The 18,236-nt window shown below is 33.6% G+C and overlaps 1 protein-coding gene across 2 annotated transcripts in view; it reads left to right on the top strand.

Moving 5' to 3' along the window:
* Positions 1 to 18,236, top strand: part of HTR2C (5-hydroxytryptamine receptor 2C) — a 282,832-nt gene that overhangs the window by 191,886 nt on the left and 72,710 nt on the right. The window contains exon 5 of one of the 2 annotated variants that reach the window (XM_032250774.1): positions 15,571 to 15,771. In XM_032250774.1, coding sequence (XP_032106665.1) covers positions 15,571 to 15,771 — 201 coding nt within the window. The remainder of the gene's footprint in view (positions 1 to 15,570; positions 15,772 to 18,236) is intronic. The other variant, XM_032250775.1, reaches the window with a different exon arrangement.

The following is an 18,236-nucleotide window of genomic DNA, read 5'->3' as shown; positions in this document are numbered from 1 at the left end:
ACTCCAAAGTTCCATGCAAATGTGTGAGCACACTGTTATGTAAAACACCCATTTCTGTGGAGTCTATAGAGTTAGCCTCTCTTTGATCACTGATATTGATAACGTGTGGCTTTCACCTTTAATTCTTAGTCAATCTCTTTGGAGGCGTATCAGTTTTATTGATCTATACCAAAAAAAGTGCAGCATTTTTTCACTGAATTTTCAGTACTATAGTATTGTCTCCATTTTATTCATTTCTGCTTTTATATTGTTTATTTATTCCTTCTGGTACTTGGATTTCATTTTTCCTTTTTTGTCTGGCACTTTTATTTGGAAGATTAGATCAGGGATTTGACTTTCTTTTCTAAAATAAACCATTAACATTAGAAAATTCCCTTTGAGGACTGCTTTAGCACCATCAGACAAGTTTTAGTATGTTTTATTATCATTTTAATTTACTTCAAATTATTTTAACATCATTTGCCTTTTTCTTTTTGAAACATGAATTATTTAGAAGTGTGCATTTAATTTGCAAATATTTGAACATTTTTAAGATACCTTTGTTATTTGTTTTCAGGTTAACTCTGTTATACTCAGAGAACACACAATGTCTTATTGCAATCATTGTAATTTCTTCAGGTTTATTTTATGAGCCAGAATATGATCTTTTCTGGTCAATTTTCCATAGTTCTTGATAAGAATGTGTATTCTGTTGTCAGATGGTGTGTTTTATCAATGTCAATTAGGTCAAGTTTGTTGATGTTGTTCAGTTTTTTTATGTCATTGATAATTTTCTGTATGCTTTTCTGTCAATTACTGAGGAAGGGGTGTTGAAATCTTGAAGCATAATTGTAATTGTACTTTTGATTTCTGCCTTATGTTCTACCATTGTTGTGCTTCATGAATTTTGAAGCCCTGTTATTACATTTTAAATGTTATTATATTTTAAATATATTATAAATGTTTAGGACTATTATATTTCCTCAGTGAATTGATATTTTATCATTATAAATGGCCTCTGTTATTCCTCATGATATTCTATGATCTGCAATTTACTTCAACTTTTATTAATATAAAAATTCTAGCATTTGTTTAATTAGTATTTGCCCAGTATATCTTTTATCCATACTTTTACAGTACTGGTTGAATATCTCCAGTCCAAAAATCTGAAAGCTGAAATAACGTAAAATCAAAAGTATTTTTTTTTTTTGAGGTAGGGTTTCTCTCTGTTGCCCAGGGTAGAGGTCAGTGGCACAATCACGACTCCCTGCAGCCTCAACCTCCCAGGCTCAGGTGATCCTCCTGTCTCAGCTTCCTGAGCAGCTGGGACCACAGGTGTTTGCCACCATGCCCAGCTAATTTTTTAAAGCCTTTGTAGAGACAGGATCTCCCTATGTTGCCCAGGCTGGTTTCGAACTCCTGGGTTCAACTAATCCTCCCACCTCAGCCTCCCAAAGTGCTGGATTACAGGCATGAGTTGCCACAAACAGCCTAAATACAAAGATTTTTCAACACCTACATGATGCCACAAGTAGAAAATTTCACACCTGATCTCATGCGACTGGTCACAGTCAAAATGCAGTCAAAACTTTGTTTCATGCACACAATTATTTAAAATATTGCATAAAATTTGCTTCAGGCTAGATATAGACTATATATATATATATATGAATTTTACATGTAGACTTGAGTTGCATCCCCAACATGTCTCATTACGTATATGCAAATATTCCAAAATATCAAAATATTAAAATCTGAAACACTTCTAATCCCAGACATTTCAGAGGAAGGATGCTCAGCCTGTGTAACTATCTATATTATTACATTTAAATTTGTAGAGTTTCTTATAGATAGCATATAATTGTGTCTTGTTTAATTGTATTCTCAATTTTAATCCAACATGGCTATCTCTTTCCTTGAATTGGTGTGTTTACACCATTTACATTTAATGCAATTATTTATTTGTTTGGACTTATGTCTACCATTTTTTTTCTGTTTATCCTTTGTCTTTTCCCTTCGTTTGTTTTCTATAGGAGTGGGAAAACATTCTTTTGTTTCCTAATTCTGATTTATTATGTTTTTTTCCTTTTTTTTTTCTTTTTTTCTTTTTTGAGATGGAGTTTTGCTCTTGTTGCCCAGGCTGGAGTACAATGACGCGATCTCAGCTCACCCCAACCTCCGCCTCCGGGGTTCAAGTGATTCTCCTGCCTCAGCCTCCTAAGTAGCTGGGATTACAGGCATGTGCCACCATGCCAGGCTAATTTTTTGTATTTTTAGTGGAGACTGGGTTTCTCCATGTTAGTCAGGCTGATCTTGAACTCCTGAGCTCAGGTAATCCACCCACCTCAGCCTCCCAAAGTGCTGGGATTACAGGGGTGAGCCACCTCACCCAGCCTGTTTTTTCCTTTTATTTGAGTATTTCAATTTTACTGATCTATTGGTTTTTCTACTATATTTCTTTGTACAGATTTTTTGTTTGTTTGTTTGTTAAGTGACTATGCTTTGGACGAAAATATACCTTATATTTTGGATAAGTATCCCTCATCCAAAATGCTTGGGATCACAATGCTTTGGATTTTGAATTTTATTAGATTTTGGAATATTTTCATTACATTTATTAGTTCAGCATCCCTAATCCAAAATTCGAAAATCCAAACTGCTCCAATGAGTATTTCCCTTAAGCCTTATCTCAGTGCTCAAAAAATTTTGAATTTTGAAGAATTTGGGATTTCAGGCTTTCAAATTAGCAATATTCAACCTGTATATACATATTTTTCCAAGTTTCTTACAGTTAATATTTTATCACTCCAAGTGAAAGATAAAACTTAAAACTATGTACGTTCCTTTATCCTTCCTTTTTTTTGTCTTAGTTGTGATACAGACTACATCTACAGGCACTGTGAAATTTATCGGACAATGTTACAAAATTTTTGCTTCTGAGAATCACGTATTTTAAAGACTTAAAATAAGAAAAAATGCCCATTATATTTTCTAAGATATTTATTGTTTCTGTTGTTTTTCCCTTGTTCCTGATGTTTTTATGTTTTTATTTAGTATAATTTCCCTCTTCCTGAAAAACATCTTTTAACATTTTTTAGAGCAAGTCTCCAAGCAATGAGTTTCTAGTTTGCCTTTACCTGAGATTCTCTATTTCACATTCATTGGTGAAATAAATTTCCACTGGATATAGAATTTTGAAATGATAGTTCCTTTCTTTCAGCCTTCTAAAATTGTAGTTATACTACATTGGGGTTTTCATGGTTTCTGATAAAAAATCTGAAGTTATTTAAATCCTTGTTCTTTATATGTAAAGGGTCATTTTTCTCATGCGACTTTCAATGTTTTCATCTTTATCTTTTATTTTGACCAGTTTGATTATGATGATCTAGGTATAATTTTTTTTGTTTTTGGTTTAAACATTTGAGCTTTACAGAACATCTTATACCTGTAAATTTTTTTTTCCACCAAAGTTATGGCATGTTTTAGATGATGATTATTTCTTCAAATAGTATTTCTTTACCAATTTTTCTCCTCTCCTTATAAAATTCCAAAGATGCAAATGTTAAACATATGGTTATTGTCCCCCAGGTCACCACTATGTTCATTTATTTTTAATTTTTTCTCTCTGTTGCTCAGATTATATAAGTTTATGGATCTAACTTTAGTTTTTATGACTCTTTATCTGTCATCTCTACTCTTCTGTTGAGCCCATCCAATGATCTTTTCTGAAATATTATAGTTTTTTCAGCTCCAAACTTTCAGTTGATTCTTTTAATAAATTCTACTTATTAATTAAGAACTCCTACCTTTCTATTCATGTCAAGAGAGGCCCCCTTTCTTCACTGAGCATGATTAGGGTAGCTGCTTTGAAGTCTTTGTCTACAAATTCCAACATTGGTGTTATCTAATGGTTACTGTCTTTGATTCTCTTTTTCTTTAATATTTTTTTTGATATTTTTCTAATTCTGCATATATTAGGATAAAATATTTTGCATCTTTCACACTTTGAATATTATGTCTTGAGATCTGGGTGTTTTATGATTGAGATAAAATACATATAACAAAATTAACTATTAACCACTTAAAAGTATTTTAAATGTGGTATTTACTACATTCACAATCATGTCCAACCATCAACTCTATCTAGTACCAATATATTTTATCTCTACTTCCAAAAAAAAAGTTCCATACCCATTAAGTAGTTATTCTACATTGTCCCATTCCTCAGCCTCTGGAAAACAGTAGTCTTGTATCAGTCTTTAACGATTTAGCTATTCTGAATATTTCAGATGAATGAAGTCATACAATATGTGATCTTTTGCATGTGGCTTCTTTCACTTAGCATATAAGGCTTTCAAAATTCAACCATATTGTGCCATGTATTTGTAATTCACTCTTTTTATGGCTGAATAATATTCCATTTTATGAATATAGTACATTCTGTTTATTCATCTGTCAGTTGATAGATATTTGGGTTGTTTCCCCCTTTTGGCTGTGGTGAAAAGTGCTGCTATAAACAGTCTTGTACAAATATTTGCTTGAGTGTCTATAAATACAATTGCTAGGTAATATGATAATTCTGTGTTTGACTTTTAAAGGAACTTCCAAACTGTTTTCACTTTATCACCAACAATGCATGAGATTTCACTTTATCACAATGTATGAGGTTTTCAATTTTTTTCTCGACATCCTCACCAAGATTTGACAGTTCTCATTTTGTTTTTGGTTTTGTGTTTATGGTCAACCTAGTGGGAGTGGAGTGGTTTCTCATAATGGTTTTCATTTATATTTCTCTAATGACTAATGATGTTGAGCATTTTTTCATATGCTTGTTGGCCATTTGTATATCTCATTTGGAGAAATGTTTATTCAAGTCCTTTCTCCATTTTTTATTTGCAAATATTTTCTTGCATACTGTGGGCTGTTTTTACACTCTTCCTATAGTACTCTGATGCAGAAAAAAACCTTTAATTTAATTATGTCCGAATTTTTCTATCTTTTCTTTTCTGCTAATGTTACTGGTGTCGTACCTAAGAAATCATTGCCAAATCCAAGGTCACTAAGATTTACCCTTCTGTCCTTTTTTGAGAGTTTGTACCTTTAGTTTTTATATCTAGCTCTTGGAACCATTTTAAGTTACAATTTGTGTACAAGTACATTGTGACGTGAGGGTTCAGCTTTATTCTTTTGCATGTGGATATCCAGTTTACCCTGCACTATTTGTTGAAGGGACTGTTCTTTTTCCATTGGAAGATATTGCCACAAGTGTAAAACTCAGTTTACCATAGATGAATAGGTTTATTTCTGGCCTTTTAATCGTATTATATTAATCTATGTCTATCCTTATACTAGTACCACATTGTTTTGATTATTAAAGTTTTCCAGTAAATTTTGAAATCAAGAATTCTGAGTCCTAAAACTTTGTTTCCTTTTGAAGATTGTTTTGGCTATTCAAGATCCCTTAATATTAAATATTAATTTTAGGATTATCATTTCCATTTCTGCCAACAAACACATTAGGGTTTTGATAGGGACTGCATTAAATCCTTAGGTCACTTTGAAAAGTATTGTTATTTTAACAATATTAAATGTTCCAATCCATGAACATGGCCTAACTTTCCATTTATTTAGGTTATCTTTAATTTCTTTCACAGTGTTTTATAGTTTTCAGAGTATTAGTTTTGCACCTCTTTGATTACATTTATTCCTAGATATTTTATATTTTGATACTACTGTAAATGGGATTATTTTCTTTCTCTTTTTTCTTTTTCTTTTCTTTTCTTTTTTTTTTTTTTTCTTTTTTTGAGATGGATTCTTGCTGTGTTGCCCAGGCTGGAGTGCAGTAGCGTGATCTTGGCTCACTGCAACCTCCACCTCCTGGGTTCAAGCAATTCTCTGCCTCAGCCTCCTGAGTAGCTGGGATTACAGGCATGGGATTACAGGTGCCTGCCACCACACCTGGCTAAATTTTGTATTTTTAGTAGAGACAGGGTTTCATCATCTTGACCAGGCTGGTCTTGCACTCTTGACCTCATGATCCACCCACCTCGGCCTCCCAAAGTGCTGGGATTACAGTTGTGAGCCACCGCGCCCAGTGGGATTATTTTCTTAATTTTATTTTTAGAGTTTTGAGTCAGTGTATGAAAATTATTTTCCTATGTTGATCCTAGATACTGAATTTTGCTAAATTGTTTTATTAGCTTTGCTAGCTTGTGTGTGTGTGTGTGTGCGTGTGTGTGTGTGTGTGTGTGAATCAGGATTTTCTATATATAGGATTATATCAGCTTGGGTAACAGAGAAAGACCCCATCTCTACAAAAAAATAAAAACATAACCAGGCATGGTGGCACATGCCTGTAGTCCCAGCTACTCAGGAGGCTGAAATGAGAGAATTGCTTGAGCCCACAAGGTGGAAGATGCAATGAGCCATGATCACACCATTGCATTCCAACCTGGGCAGCAGAATGAGACCCTGTGTCAAAAAGAAAGAAAAAAGATCATGTCATCTGTGAACCAGCATAGTTTTATTTCTTCCTTTCCAATTTGGAAGCCTTTTATTTCTCTTTCACACTTGATCATTCTGACTAGAATTTCCAAAACAATGTTGAATGGAATTAGGAAAAGCAGGAATCCTGTCTTGTTCCTGATCTTGGAGCAGAAGCTATCAGTTTTTCACCATTCATTATTATTAGCTGTATTTTGAAAATATTGACTCTATCATGTTGAAGAAGGTCTCTTTATTTCTAGTTTGCTGAGTGTTTTTACTGTGAATGTAGGCTGGATTTTTTTCAGATCTTTTTTCTGCATCTTTGAGATGATCATTTGTCCTGTCCTTCATTCTATTAATGTGTATTACAGTGATCAATATGCAAATGTTGAAGCACCAATGCAATCCTGGTATACATTACACCTAGTCATAGAGTATACTTTTTTTTTTTTTTTTGAAACAGAGTTTTGCTCTTGTTGCCCAGGCTGGAGTGCAATGGTACGATCTTGGCTCACCGTAACCTCCGCCTCCTGGGTTCAAGCAATTCTCCTGGCTCAGCCCCCCAAATAGCTGGGATTATAGGCATGCGCCACCACACCCAGCTAATTTTGTATTTTTATTAGAGACAGGGTTTCACCATGTTGGTCAGGCTGATCTCAAACTCCCGACCTCCGGTAATCTGCCCCCCTCAGCCTCCCAAAATGCTAGGATTACAGGTGTGAGCCGCCATTCCCAGCCTCATGGAGTATACTTTTAATATACTGCTGGAAGTAGTTTGCCAGTTTAAAAATATTATTAAGATAAAAATAGTTTAAAATTTACTATTTTAACCATTTTTAAGTGTACAGTTCAGCAGCATTAATTACATTCACAATGTTTTGCAACCATCACCCCTTATTTACCTCCAGAACGTTTCACCATCTCAAATTGAAAGTTTGTACCCACTAAAAAATAACTCTGCATCCTCAGCCCCCACCCGCAGTCCCTGGTAATCACTACTCCACTTTATGTCTCTGTGAATTTGACTATCCTACGTACCTCATATAAGTGGACATGAAAGTTTCCAAATTTCATGACTTATAGCTTAAGAGGAAGATGCAATTTCTGCCATGAGAGGTAGCTAAAACTCCAATTAAAAAATCTTTAGTTTTTTGGTTGGGTGTGGTGGCTCATGCCTGTAATCCCAGCACTGTGGAAAGCCAAGGTGTGTTAATCACTTGAGGCCAGGAGTTAGAGACCTGCCTGGGCAACATGCAAAACCCCATCTCTACAAAAAATACAAAAATTAGCCAGGCATGGTGGCCAGTGTCTATAGTCCCAGCTACTCAGGAGACTGAGACAGGAGGATTGTTTGAGTCTGGGAGGTGGAGTTTGCAGTGAGCCAAGACAGTGTCACTGCACTCCAGCCTGGGTGACAGAGCCAGATCTTCTCCCAAAAAAACCAAAAAAATGTCTTTGGTTTTTATGACCTAAAGATCCTGAGGAAATTGCAAAACTGGAAGGTAAAGGAGCATCTGGGAAAAGGTAGAGATAGAGAGAACCATAAACTTTTCTCTGGGAAACTATAAACTCTGCCTAAATTGCTAGCTGACCTTTAAACCATGCATGCCTGGGACATCCTGCAAGCAGCCTAAGAAATGTTAAGTGAACTGAATTGACATTTGAGTTGTAGCCCAAATGGCAGAGATAGCAGTTTGAGTACAGCCAAGCTAATTGCCAGAAAACAGAAACAAAAACACCAATACACTTTGGAGCAATAAAACAAAATCCAGCATCTTGACAACATAGCATTCACAATGTTTATTTTACAACCTAAAATGTTTCCCTTTAGGAGGAAACTGGAAAAGACAACTCACTCACACACACACTCACACACACACACACACAGATATACACACACAACTTTTAAAAGGCCTATCCTGAGAATACCCAGATGTTAAAATTCACAAAGGTTTTATTGCCGCTATTATATTTATATCAATAGCATCAAAGAAAACATGCTCATAATTATTGAAAATGGAAAACCTCAGAAGATAAATAAAAAGAACAACAACAATTGAATGGCAATTTGGGAGCTAAAATATGACATGTGAAATATAAAATTATCCTGGATGAGCTTAACAGAGTAATGGAGATGACAGAAAAAGTAGCCAGTGATAGGTAGAAGATAGATTTGAAGATAGATCTATAGAAATCATCCGAAACTAAGATCAGAGAGAAACATATTGAGGAGGAAAAGAACAGACTCTCAGGAATCTGAAACAATAGCAAATGCCCTAACATACCCAGGGAATGAGAGGGAAAATGGAAACAAAAACTATTTGCAAAAATAAGGACTGAAAATTCCTCAAATTTGGTGAAAGCAATAAGTTTACAGACTCATGAAGCTCAGCACATACCAAGCATCATAAATATGAATTCTAATGGTTAATCTAAGAAAATTTTATTATCCAAATATGTATGAATAATTCATATAGATTGAAGCAGCACAATTTATAATGGAAAAATGAAAAACGGCTATTTTACTGCCTTTAATAGACATCTAAGAACACGTTATATACTGGTGAAGGTTGAGAATATTACCAACCTAAACAAGAGTATTACAGAAACAATAGAACTTCAAAATAAAAGAATAATGAGTTGTACAAAATCTCTTACTAATGGGCAATAATGTTCACATTCAAAGCAGAGGGATTTGGTCACTGCTTCTTTATTATCAAGAATGAAGCACCAGTTGATCAGTCTGTATCTTGACATATCCATCAGCCCATTCTGGAAGAAACCAAAAATGCCCAAAGAAAGGATGCTGGTCAACGAAACTTCCAGAATATTTTAACAACCACACTTCACCTTTCTTTTCCTTACTTCCCTAAGAAAACAAGATTGTGAATTGTTTATTTATCCTGTAAGGTAGTCACACCTACTAAGGTTGCATAGGAGAAAAGCCCAGTATCTAAGATAATTCTCACAAGTCTAACAGACTAGAATATGATACATCATAAAACAATTCACCAACAGCACATTTAAAAGTTGTTTTTTTTTTCCTGATTCAGTTGCTAGATTCTATGTGCCAATGTCATTACAAAAACTTTAAACTTTTAATACTGCTCCAGTGTGGAAGCTTTACCACTATTAAATATAACTCAGATCTCAACTTTTCAAGTTGGAACATCAATGTCAAATACAATTTACTTGGAATGTTCTGCTAATTCTGGCACCAGCTCAAATCCAGACTTTATGGCACACCAAAGACTATCATCAAAATGGCAACAGTAATTCAGCTGGTAACTGTTAGAAGTAAAAATAACAAGAGTTCTGTCACTTATTAATCTTTTCTTCTAGTATCTAACAAAATGTTTGGCACATAGAAAACAAATAGCTAACATAGGGTAAATTAAGGAATAAATAGGTAACATAAAAGCAATTTATGTGAGAGGAAAGTTTAGTGTTCTGTCTCTCCACAAGAGCAGTAAAATGACCTGGAAACAGTTGTCAGAATCAACTAATATGAAACTCAAATTTCTAACCAAAAAACTAAAACAAACAAGTGAATGCTAAATAAAGAAGAAACCCACTGCTTTGCAGTGAGAGAGCTCTGTAGCATTTTAAGCAACCTGCCACCATATTCCATTTACAGATATGCAGCTAATTTGAAGATGAAAGCCTGCATTCCTGATGCATATTGCTAGTGCCAAAGAAATACATCCTCAAAGAAATGTACTTGTTTTTTCATACTTCTCTGATGGCTCCCTGAAGGACTGGGACAATAACTTGCCTTTGTGTTGCCTCACTCAGAGCATTTCCAGGGCTTAGATGATGTTCTGGTTGGAGTTCGCCAGAAGTATTAAAAGGCAGAAGCACTGTTTGCAGCAGACTAGGACAAGTAACACTAGACCACACAAACAAGAAACAGGTTGAATGGCCTGGGAAGAAAGAGGTTGGGAATGGAGACATGTTGGAAAAGAAAACTTTATTTTTAAGTCAGTCAAATATAACAGAGAATGAAAAAAGCCACACATGACACGCCTAAGGATGCCAGAATTCTTAGAAATAGCTTGGAAAGACACTATTCTTTCACCTATAGCTGGGCTGTCCTTCAGCCTCTGAGATTCTGCTCAATCATAAAGTTGAGGCTAAAGCAGAGTTAAGCATTGAAGGCATAACAACCTCATTAAGCATTGAAGGAAGGTCTCAAACAGAGCCAACCTACAAAAAGTAAGAAAGCAATTATTCTTTTTTTTTTTTTTTTATTTGTCAACTGGTATTTAAGAAGCCTCTGTAAACGTGCTGGGTAACCACCAAACTAACAGGATGCTGATTTCAGCTGCCACAGAAGACCAAGGTAAAAGAAAATAGAGTTTACAAAACTAGTTTTGAAAAATCGCTAGACAGGCAAACAAAATCAACCCACAGCAAGTAGCAAAAATTAACTTCAGGAAGGGAGGGAAATTGGATTTACAGAGCTGCCACATCGTAATATTAAGATGTCCAAGTTTTACCAAGATTAAAAAGCATACGAATAATCTTGAAAGTATGACCTATTTTCAGAAAACAAAACAGAAACTGATCATGAGGAAGCCTAAGCATTGGACTTAATAGACAAAGACTTTAAATCAACTATCTCAAATGTGCTCAAAGAGCTGAAGGAAACCATGGAGTAAGAACTAATGCAAACCAGAAGAACAATGTCTCAAGGAACAGAGAATATAATTAAAGAGATAAAATTGTAAAAAAAAAAAATAGAAATATGGGGGCTAACAATTATAATAACTGAAATGAAAAATTCACAGGAATTAATCAATAGCAGAATTTAGCAGACAGAAGAAATAATCACAGAATATGAAGATAGGTCAGTTGTGATTATCCAGTGCAAGGAGCATAAAAAGAAAATAATAAAGAAAAATGAACAATGCCTAAGGGACCTTTGAGACACTATCAAATGTACTGATATATGCATAATGGGATTTCCAGGAGATTAGAGATAAAAAGGATCAGAAAAAATATTTAAGGAAATAATGGCCACAAACTTTCCAACTTTGAAGAAAGACATGACTATAAATCTAGGAAGTTCAATGAACTCTAAGCAACAATTATTCCAAAAGATCCAAACCAAGGAAGAGTATAATCAAACTCTTGAAAGACAAAGAGAGAATCTTAAAAGCGGCAAGAGATAAGCATCTGATCACATACAAAGTATCTTCAACAAGATTAACAGTGAATTTCTCTTCAGAAATCATGGAGGCCAGAAAGCAGTGAGATGACATATTTAAAGTGCTGAAAGAAAAAGTTATCAAATAAATGCCTTAAATTTGGCAAAGCTGTCCTTCAGAAAATAGAGAAAACACTCCCTGGAAAAAAAAAAAAAAGCAAAAACAGAAACAAAATATCAGAGGTAGTTAATTACCAGTGGACCTACTCTAAAAAAAAAATGCTAAAGGGAGTCCATCAGGATAAAATGAAAGGACACCAAAAAGTACCTTGAAGGCATATAAAGAAATAAAAAAAACAAAAGTAGCTACAAAGCAAATATAAAATCCAGTGGGATTGTAATATGGGTTTATTATGCCTGCTTTGATTTTCTATTTCATTTAAAAGGTAAGCACATAAAGTAATAAATATAAATCTATATTAGTGAGCACCAAATGTGTAAAAAATGTGATTTGTGACAATAACAACACAAAAAATGATGAAGATGTAAAGAAACAAATTCTTTGTATAGTATTGAAACTAAGTATCTATAATTAAAACTTGATTGCCATGAAAGATTATAATTACAACCCCCAGCTTAATCAAAGTAAAAAATTTAAACAATACAAAGAGAATGAGACAAGAAGATAATTCTTACAAAAAAGTCAGTTAATCACAAAAATATCAGTTAATCACAAATGAAGGCAGTGACAGAAAAAATGATAGTATATGTTATAGATAAAATGGTGCAAGTATATTTTTTTACTGTAATTACTTTAAATGTGAAGGAAGTATATTTTCCAGTTAAAAGGCAGACACTAGCAAAATGGATAAAAATAGATAATCCAATTATATGCTTTAAATTAAAGACTGACTGTAGACATAAGGACACATGTATGTTGAATGTGAAAAGATGGAAAAAGATATTCCATGCAAATAGTAACCAAAAGAGAGTTGAAGTGGCTAAACTTGTCAGACAAAATAGAACTTAAGAAGAAAGTTGTTGTGAAAGACAAAGACAAAGAACATCATCTATTGATTTCAAACCATCAAAAACATATATGTATAAACATACATGTACCTAACATCAGAACCCGACAGTTACAGGAAGTGAAAAATAAAAGAATTAAAGGGAGAAAAAGATAGATCTATAATAGTATTTTGAGATATGAATACTCAATTTTCAATAATGCACAGAATGAGGTAGAAAATCAATGAGAAAATTAGAGGACTTGAACACTATAAAACAACTAATTCTAACAGACAGATATAGAACATTCCATCTAACAACAACAAGAGATACATTTTTTCTCATGTGCACATGGAACATTCTCTGGGATAGATCATATGTTTGACCACGAAACAAACCTCAATATGTTTAAAATATTATTATTATTCAAGGTATCCTAATACATCAAAAATATTCTTCAAAGTTGAAGTCAGCAGCAGAAAGAAAACTGACAAATTTGCAAATTTGCAAAAATTAAACAAACAATAAGTGAAAGAAGAAATTACAAATTAAATTTAAAAATATACCACCATTTTTGGTATATTAAGTTTTTATTCTGCCATTTTCAATTAAGTTTTTATTATGCCATTCTCAAAATGGCAGAATATAAACTTAATATACCAAAAGTTATGGTATGCATTAAAAGCTGTGCTCAGAGGGAAATTTATACCTATAAATGGCTACATTTAAAAATAAAAAGAACTCAAATTAATGACCTAACTTTATACATTAAAAAACTAAAAAAGAAGAGCAAGTTTAACCCAAACTCACAAAAGAACTGAAATGATGAAGATTAAATCAGAAATAAACAAAATAGAGAATAGGAAAAAAATAAAGACAATAAAATCAAAAGTTTTTCTTTTTCGGAAAAGATCAAAAAAGTTGACAGATCTTTAGCTAGACAGACTTAGGGAAAAAGAGAAGGCACAAATTACTGAAATCACAAATGAAAGTGGGGACATTACTACTAACCTTACAGAAAGTAAAAGGATTGGCTGGCCAATCCTCCTGGTGTGGTAGCTCATGCCTGTAATTCTAGCACTTTGGGAGGCCAAGGTGAGAGGATTGCTTGAGCCCATGTGTTCAAGACCAGCCAAGGCAACATGGTGAAAACCCATCTCTACAAAAAAAACTTAAAACCAAGCCAGGTATGGTTCCACATATCTGTAGCCCCAGCTACTCAGGAAGCTTAGTTAGGAGAATTGCTTGAGCCCAGGAGGTTGACACTGCGGTGAGCCATTGTTGCACCACTGCAAACTAGCCTGGAAAATGAAGCAAGACCCTATCTCAAAATAAATAAATAAATAAATAAATAAATAAATAAATAAATAAATAAATGGGTTATAAAACAAGACAATGATCAATTATACTCCAGTAAATTAAATAATTAGATGAAATGGAAAAATTCCTAAAAACACACAGACTACCAAAAGTGACTCAAGAAGAAACAGAGAATCTGAAGAGACCTACAACAAGTAACGATATTGACTCTAATCAAAAACCTTTCAACAATAAAAGCTCAAGATGACATAGTTTTGCTTTTGAATTTCACCAAACATTAAAAAAATTAATACCAATTTTTCTCAAACTTTTCTAAAAATAGAAAATGAGGAACATTTTGTAATATATTCTATTAGACCAGCATCATCCTAATATCAAAGCCAGCTAGATATTACAAGAAAACTACAGACTAGTATTGCTTATTAATATGAATGCAAAAGTCCTCAATAAAATAAAATGAAATTCAGCACCATATTATATACCCATTATTAAATGGGACTTATCTCAGGGATGCAAGAGGTATTTAACATACAAAAACTAATCAATGTAATGTATCACATTAATAGAATAAAAGTATACAAACCACAAGACTATGTCAATTGATGCAGAAAAAAATTTGCAAAAAATCCATCTTTTTTTATGATAAAAAATTTTCAACAAACTAGAAATAAAAGAACACTTCCTTCACAGGCATTTATAAAAAACAAGAACAAAACCAAGCCAATAGTGAAAGGCTGATTTTCCTCTAAGATCAGGGAAAAAAAACAGAATGCCCACCTTCATTACTTCTATTTATCATGGTACTGAACATTCTATGTAGAGCAATTAGTCAAAGAAAGGAAATAAAAAGAAGAGGAAAATTTGAAAAGAAGAAATAAAATTATTTATGTTTGCAGAAGACATGATCTTATATATGGAAAATCCCAAAGAATCAACACAAAACATAGATCTAATAAATGAATTCAGCCAAGTTGCAGGACATTTGTAGTTATATGCACAGCGATGAACAGTCCATGAAAGAATTTAAGAAAACAATTCTATTTACAACAGCTTCCAAAGAAACCTCAATTGATAATAGCATCAGCCACAAAAAAGAATTAAGTATTGATACATGCTACGAAATAGATAAACCTCAAAAACATTTGCCAGGTGAAAGAAGCCAGACACAAAAAGTCACAAATTGTATGATTCTATTTATATGGAATATCCAAATTAGTTAAATCCATAAAGATAGAAAGCATATTAGAGGTTGGCAGGGGATGGTTGAGGGGAGAATGGGGCGTATCTGCTTAATGGGTATGCAGTTTTCTTTTGGAGTGATGAAATGTTTTTGAACTAGAGACAGGTGCTGATTGTGCAATACTGTGAATGTACTAGATGCCATTGAATTGTACACTCTAAAGAGATTAATTTTATGTCGTGTAAATTTTACCTCAATAAAATGTATGTCACACCGAAGGTATCATTATCATGATCATCATCATCACTACGGAAAATAATGCTTCCTAAATTTCACTTTCTTGAAAAGGTTTAGATTGTGTGAGGAAAATATAAGCTGACTAATATTTAAGACTATAGTCAGTACAGTTTGGATGACATGTTCTTGTCTTCTCTCTGTTCTCTTTCAGATTATGTCTGGCCACTACCTAGGTATTTGTGCCCCGTCTGGATTTCTTTAGATGTTTTATTTTCAACAGCGTCCATCATGCACCTCTGCGCTATATCGCTGGATCGGTATGTAGCAATACGTAATCCTATTGAGCATAGCCGTTTCAATTCGCGGACTAAGGCCATCATGAAGATTGCTATTGTTTGGGCAATTTCTATAGGTAAATAAAACTTTTGGCCGTTAGAATTGCAGCGGCTATGCTCAATACTTTCGGATTATGTACTGTGAACAACGTACAGACGTCGACTGGTAACATTTGCGTTTGATCGGGTTCTTCTATTTAGTAATTATTCTTAACCTATTTATCTGATATTTAGGTTAACAATAATGAAATGAATGTAATGTGTATGAATATGTAAATATAAAGTTTCCCTTTATGCTGCTAAATTATTTTATGCCTTAGTATGCCAATGAATTCTGCAACACAGATACAAAATATTTGAAATATTTTAAATGCTTTGAAGATGAGAAAAATATAAAGCCAAAATTAAAGTCTGAATTTTAAAAAATATAACATTTCAATCTTACATTGAAAAGTTACATGTATCCCAGAATATTAACTTTAGTATTTTTATTCTAAATTCTTATCTTTTTCAGTAGAAAAATTAATAATGCAATCTAAATCTTGATGAAGTAAATACATCTAAATTTATTTTGCTATGAGACCTAAAATGTACAATTTTCCCTCAGTTTTAATTGTCTTCTTGAATTCTGGGTATACAAAAGAAAAAAGTTATTCATTTCTTTAAAGACTTATAGGAGTTTAAAGGGAAAGAAATGATCATCTATTGCTTATATTTGAGGTATTCATAGTGCTAATATTAAAGCCAAGAAATTTAACCAATTGGAATTTAGGGGTTTTACAATCCTTTTTTTTTCCGTTCTAGTTGGAGTTAAACTTATGTCCTATTAAATAATTTTTCTTCAAATTTATATTTTTGTAAAAGATTCCGGTAAAGCATGCAACAGGATCAAGACCTCTATTTAATCTTCACTAAATATTTTGACTCTGGGTTTATTGATAGCACAGACACCTTTGAATAAACAGTCATGAAGCTTGTCCCAAAAGAAAAAAAGAAGTTACATAACAGTTCGACTTATAAATTCAAGGGTTCACAGATTTTGCCCCAGCCAATCCCAAAGAGTTCATCTAAAAAGATGCCAGCTTTTATGGTGCTTTCAAAAGAAATACACAGATAAATATTGGTGCATCAGCTTCTAGTAATGACAGACTGAGTAATTTGCAATGACTCTTGTGCTAAAGACAATTAAACACATGGATAAAATACTAAAATCCCTGAGAAGCTAATGAAATAGAAATTACTATGGGCTAAGATCCAGAAAAAGACAAAAATCCAAGAAAAATTATTATGACTTCTGGTTCACTTTTCCCAATGATGCATTATAAACCTGAAGATGAAGATGTGACTGACAGGTGGGGATGATCATTTCAGTCTCATAAGCAAAGGGCTAAAGTAGGAATACGGAGTCTGGCAAGGGCCAACCAACCTGAATTTAATTCTGGGATCCCAAAGAACCAGACACTAGGAATGAGGATAGACCAAGATTAAATCACCGTAGATATGGAATTCAGCCCTGGTTCAAGTCATCTATGTAAATGAGAGAAACCTTGGGCCCTAAAATTGGATTTAGATGATTTCATATTGTTCAGGATTCTAATTTGGGGACATACACACACAAAAAACCATCATCCTAGGTTTCAACTTAGTTCTTTCAATAATTTTCAAATGCTGTCGCTGAAATACAATGATAAGCAGATATGTGAAGAGACAATGCAACATGAACCAGATATAGGACAATAAAAAAATAATTGAAATAAACCTACAAACACTTCAAATAATTGAGTTATCAGACATAGACTTTAAATAATTATTCCAATGAGCACATGGAAATTACGTGCTGATCTTAAACACTTCAGCAAGAAAGTGCAAACTATAAACAATGACATTAAGATTCAAGAAACACCTAGAAAATATGGAGCTTAAGCATAATATGAAAAATGAATGGCCAGGTACAGTGGTTCACACCTGTAATCCCAGCACTTTGGGAGGACGTTGCAGGGGGATCACTTGAGGCCAGGAGTTTGAGACAAGCCAGGACAACATGACAAAACCCCATCTCTACTAAAAATACAAAAATTAGCCAGGCATGGTAGCACAAACGTGTAATCCCAGCTACTTGGGAGGTTGAGGTGGGAGGATCACTTGACCCCCAGAGGCCAAGGCTGCAGTGAGCTGAGATCATGCCAATACATTCCAGCCTGGGCAACAGAGTGAGACTGCCATGCATGCACAGAAATTAATTAATTTTAAAAAAATAAACACCTAAGAACTCCTTGGCAGAGTAGACATGGCTAAAGAGAGAATTGTTGGAGACTAGTAAGAAGAAGTTATAATGAATAAAGCATGGAAAATTGAATGATAGAAAACAGAAAATAGTATAAAATGAAGAAAGTTCCACAAGGAGAGAGAAGAATGGCAGAAAAGCAATATATGAAAACTAATGGCTTTCAGAATTGATGAAAGACATTCTTACATTTAAGAGCTCACCAAATCTCAAGAAAAATGAATAAAAAAATGAACATCTAGAACCATCATAAGGATG

The sequence above is a fragment of the Sapajus apella genome, unplaced genomic scaffold (assembly GCF_009761245.1).
Source record: "Sapajus apella isolate SASKATOON/1434 unplaced genomic scaffold, GSC_monkey_1.0 scaffold73, whole genome shotgun sequence".
NCBI lineage: Eukaryota > Metazoa > Chordata > Mammalia > Primates > Cebidae > Sapajus > Sapajus apella.
This window is presented reverse-complemented; position numbering and strand designations above follow the sequence as displayed.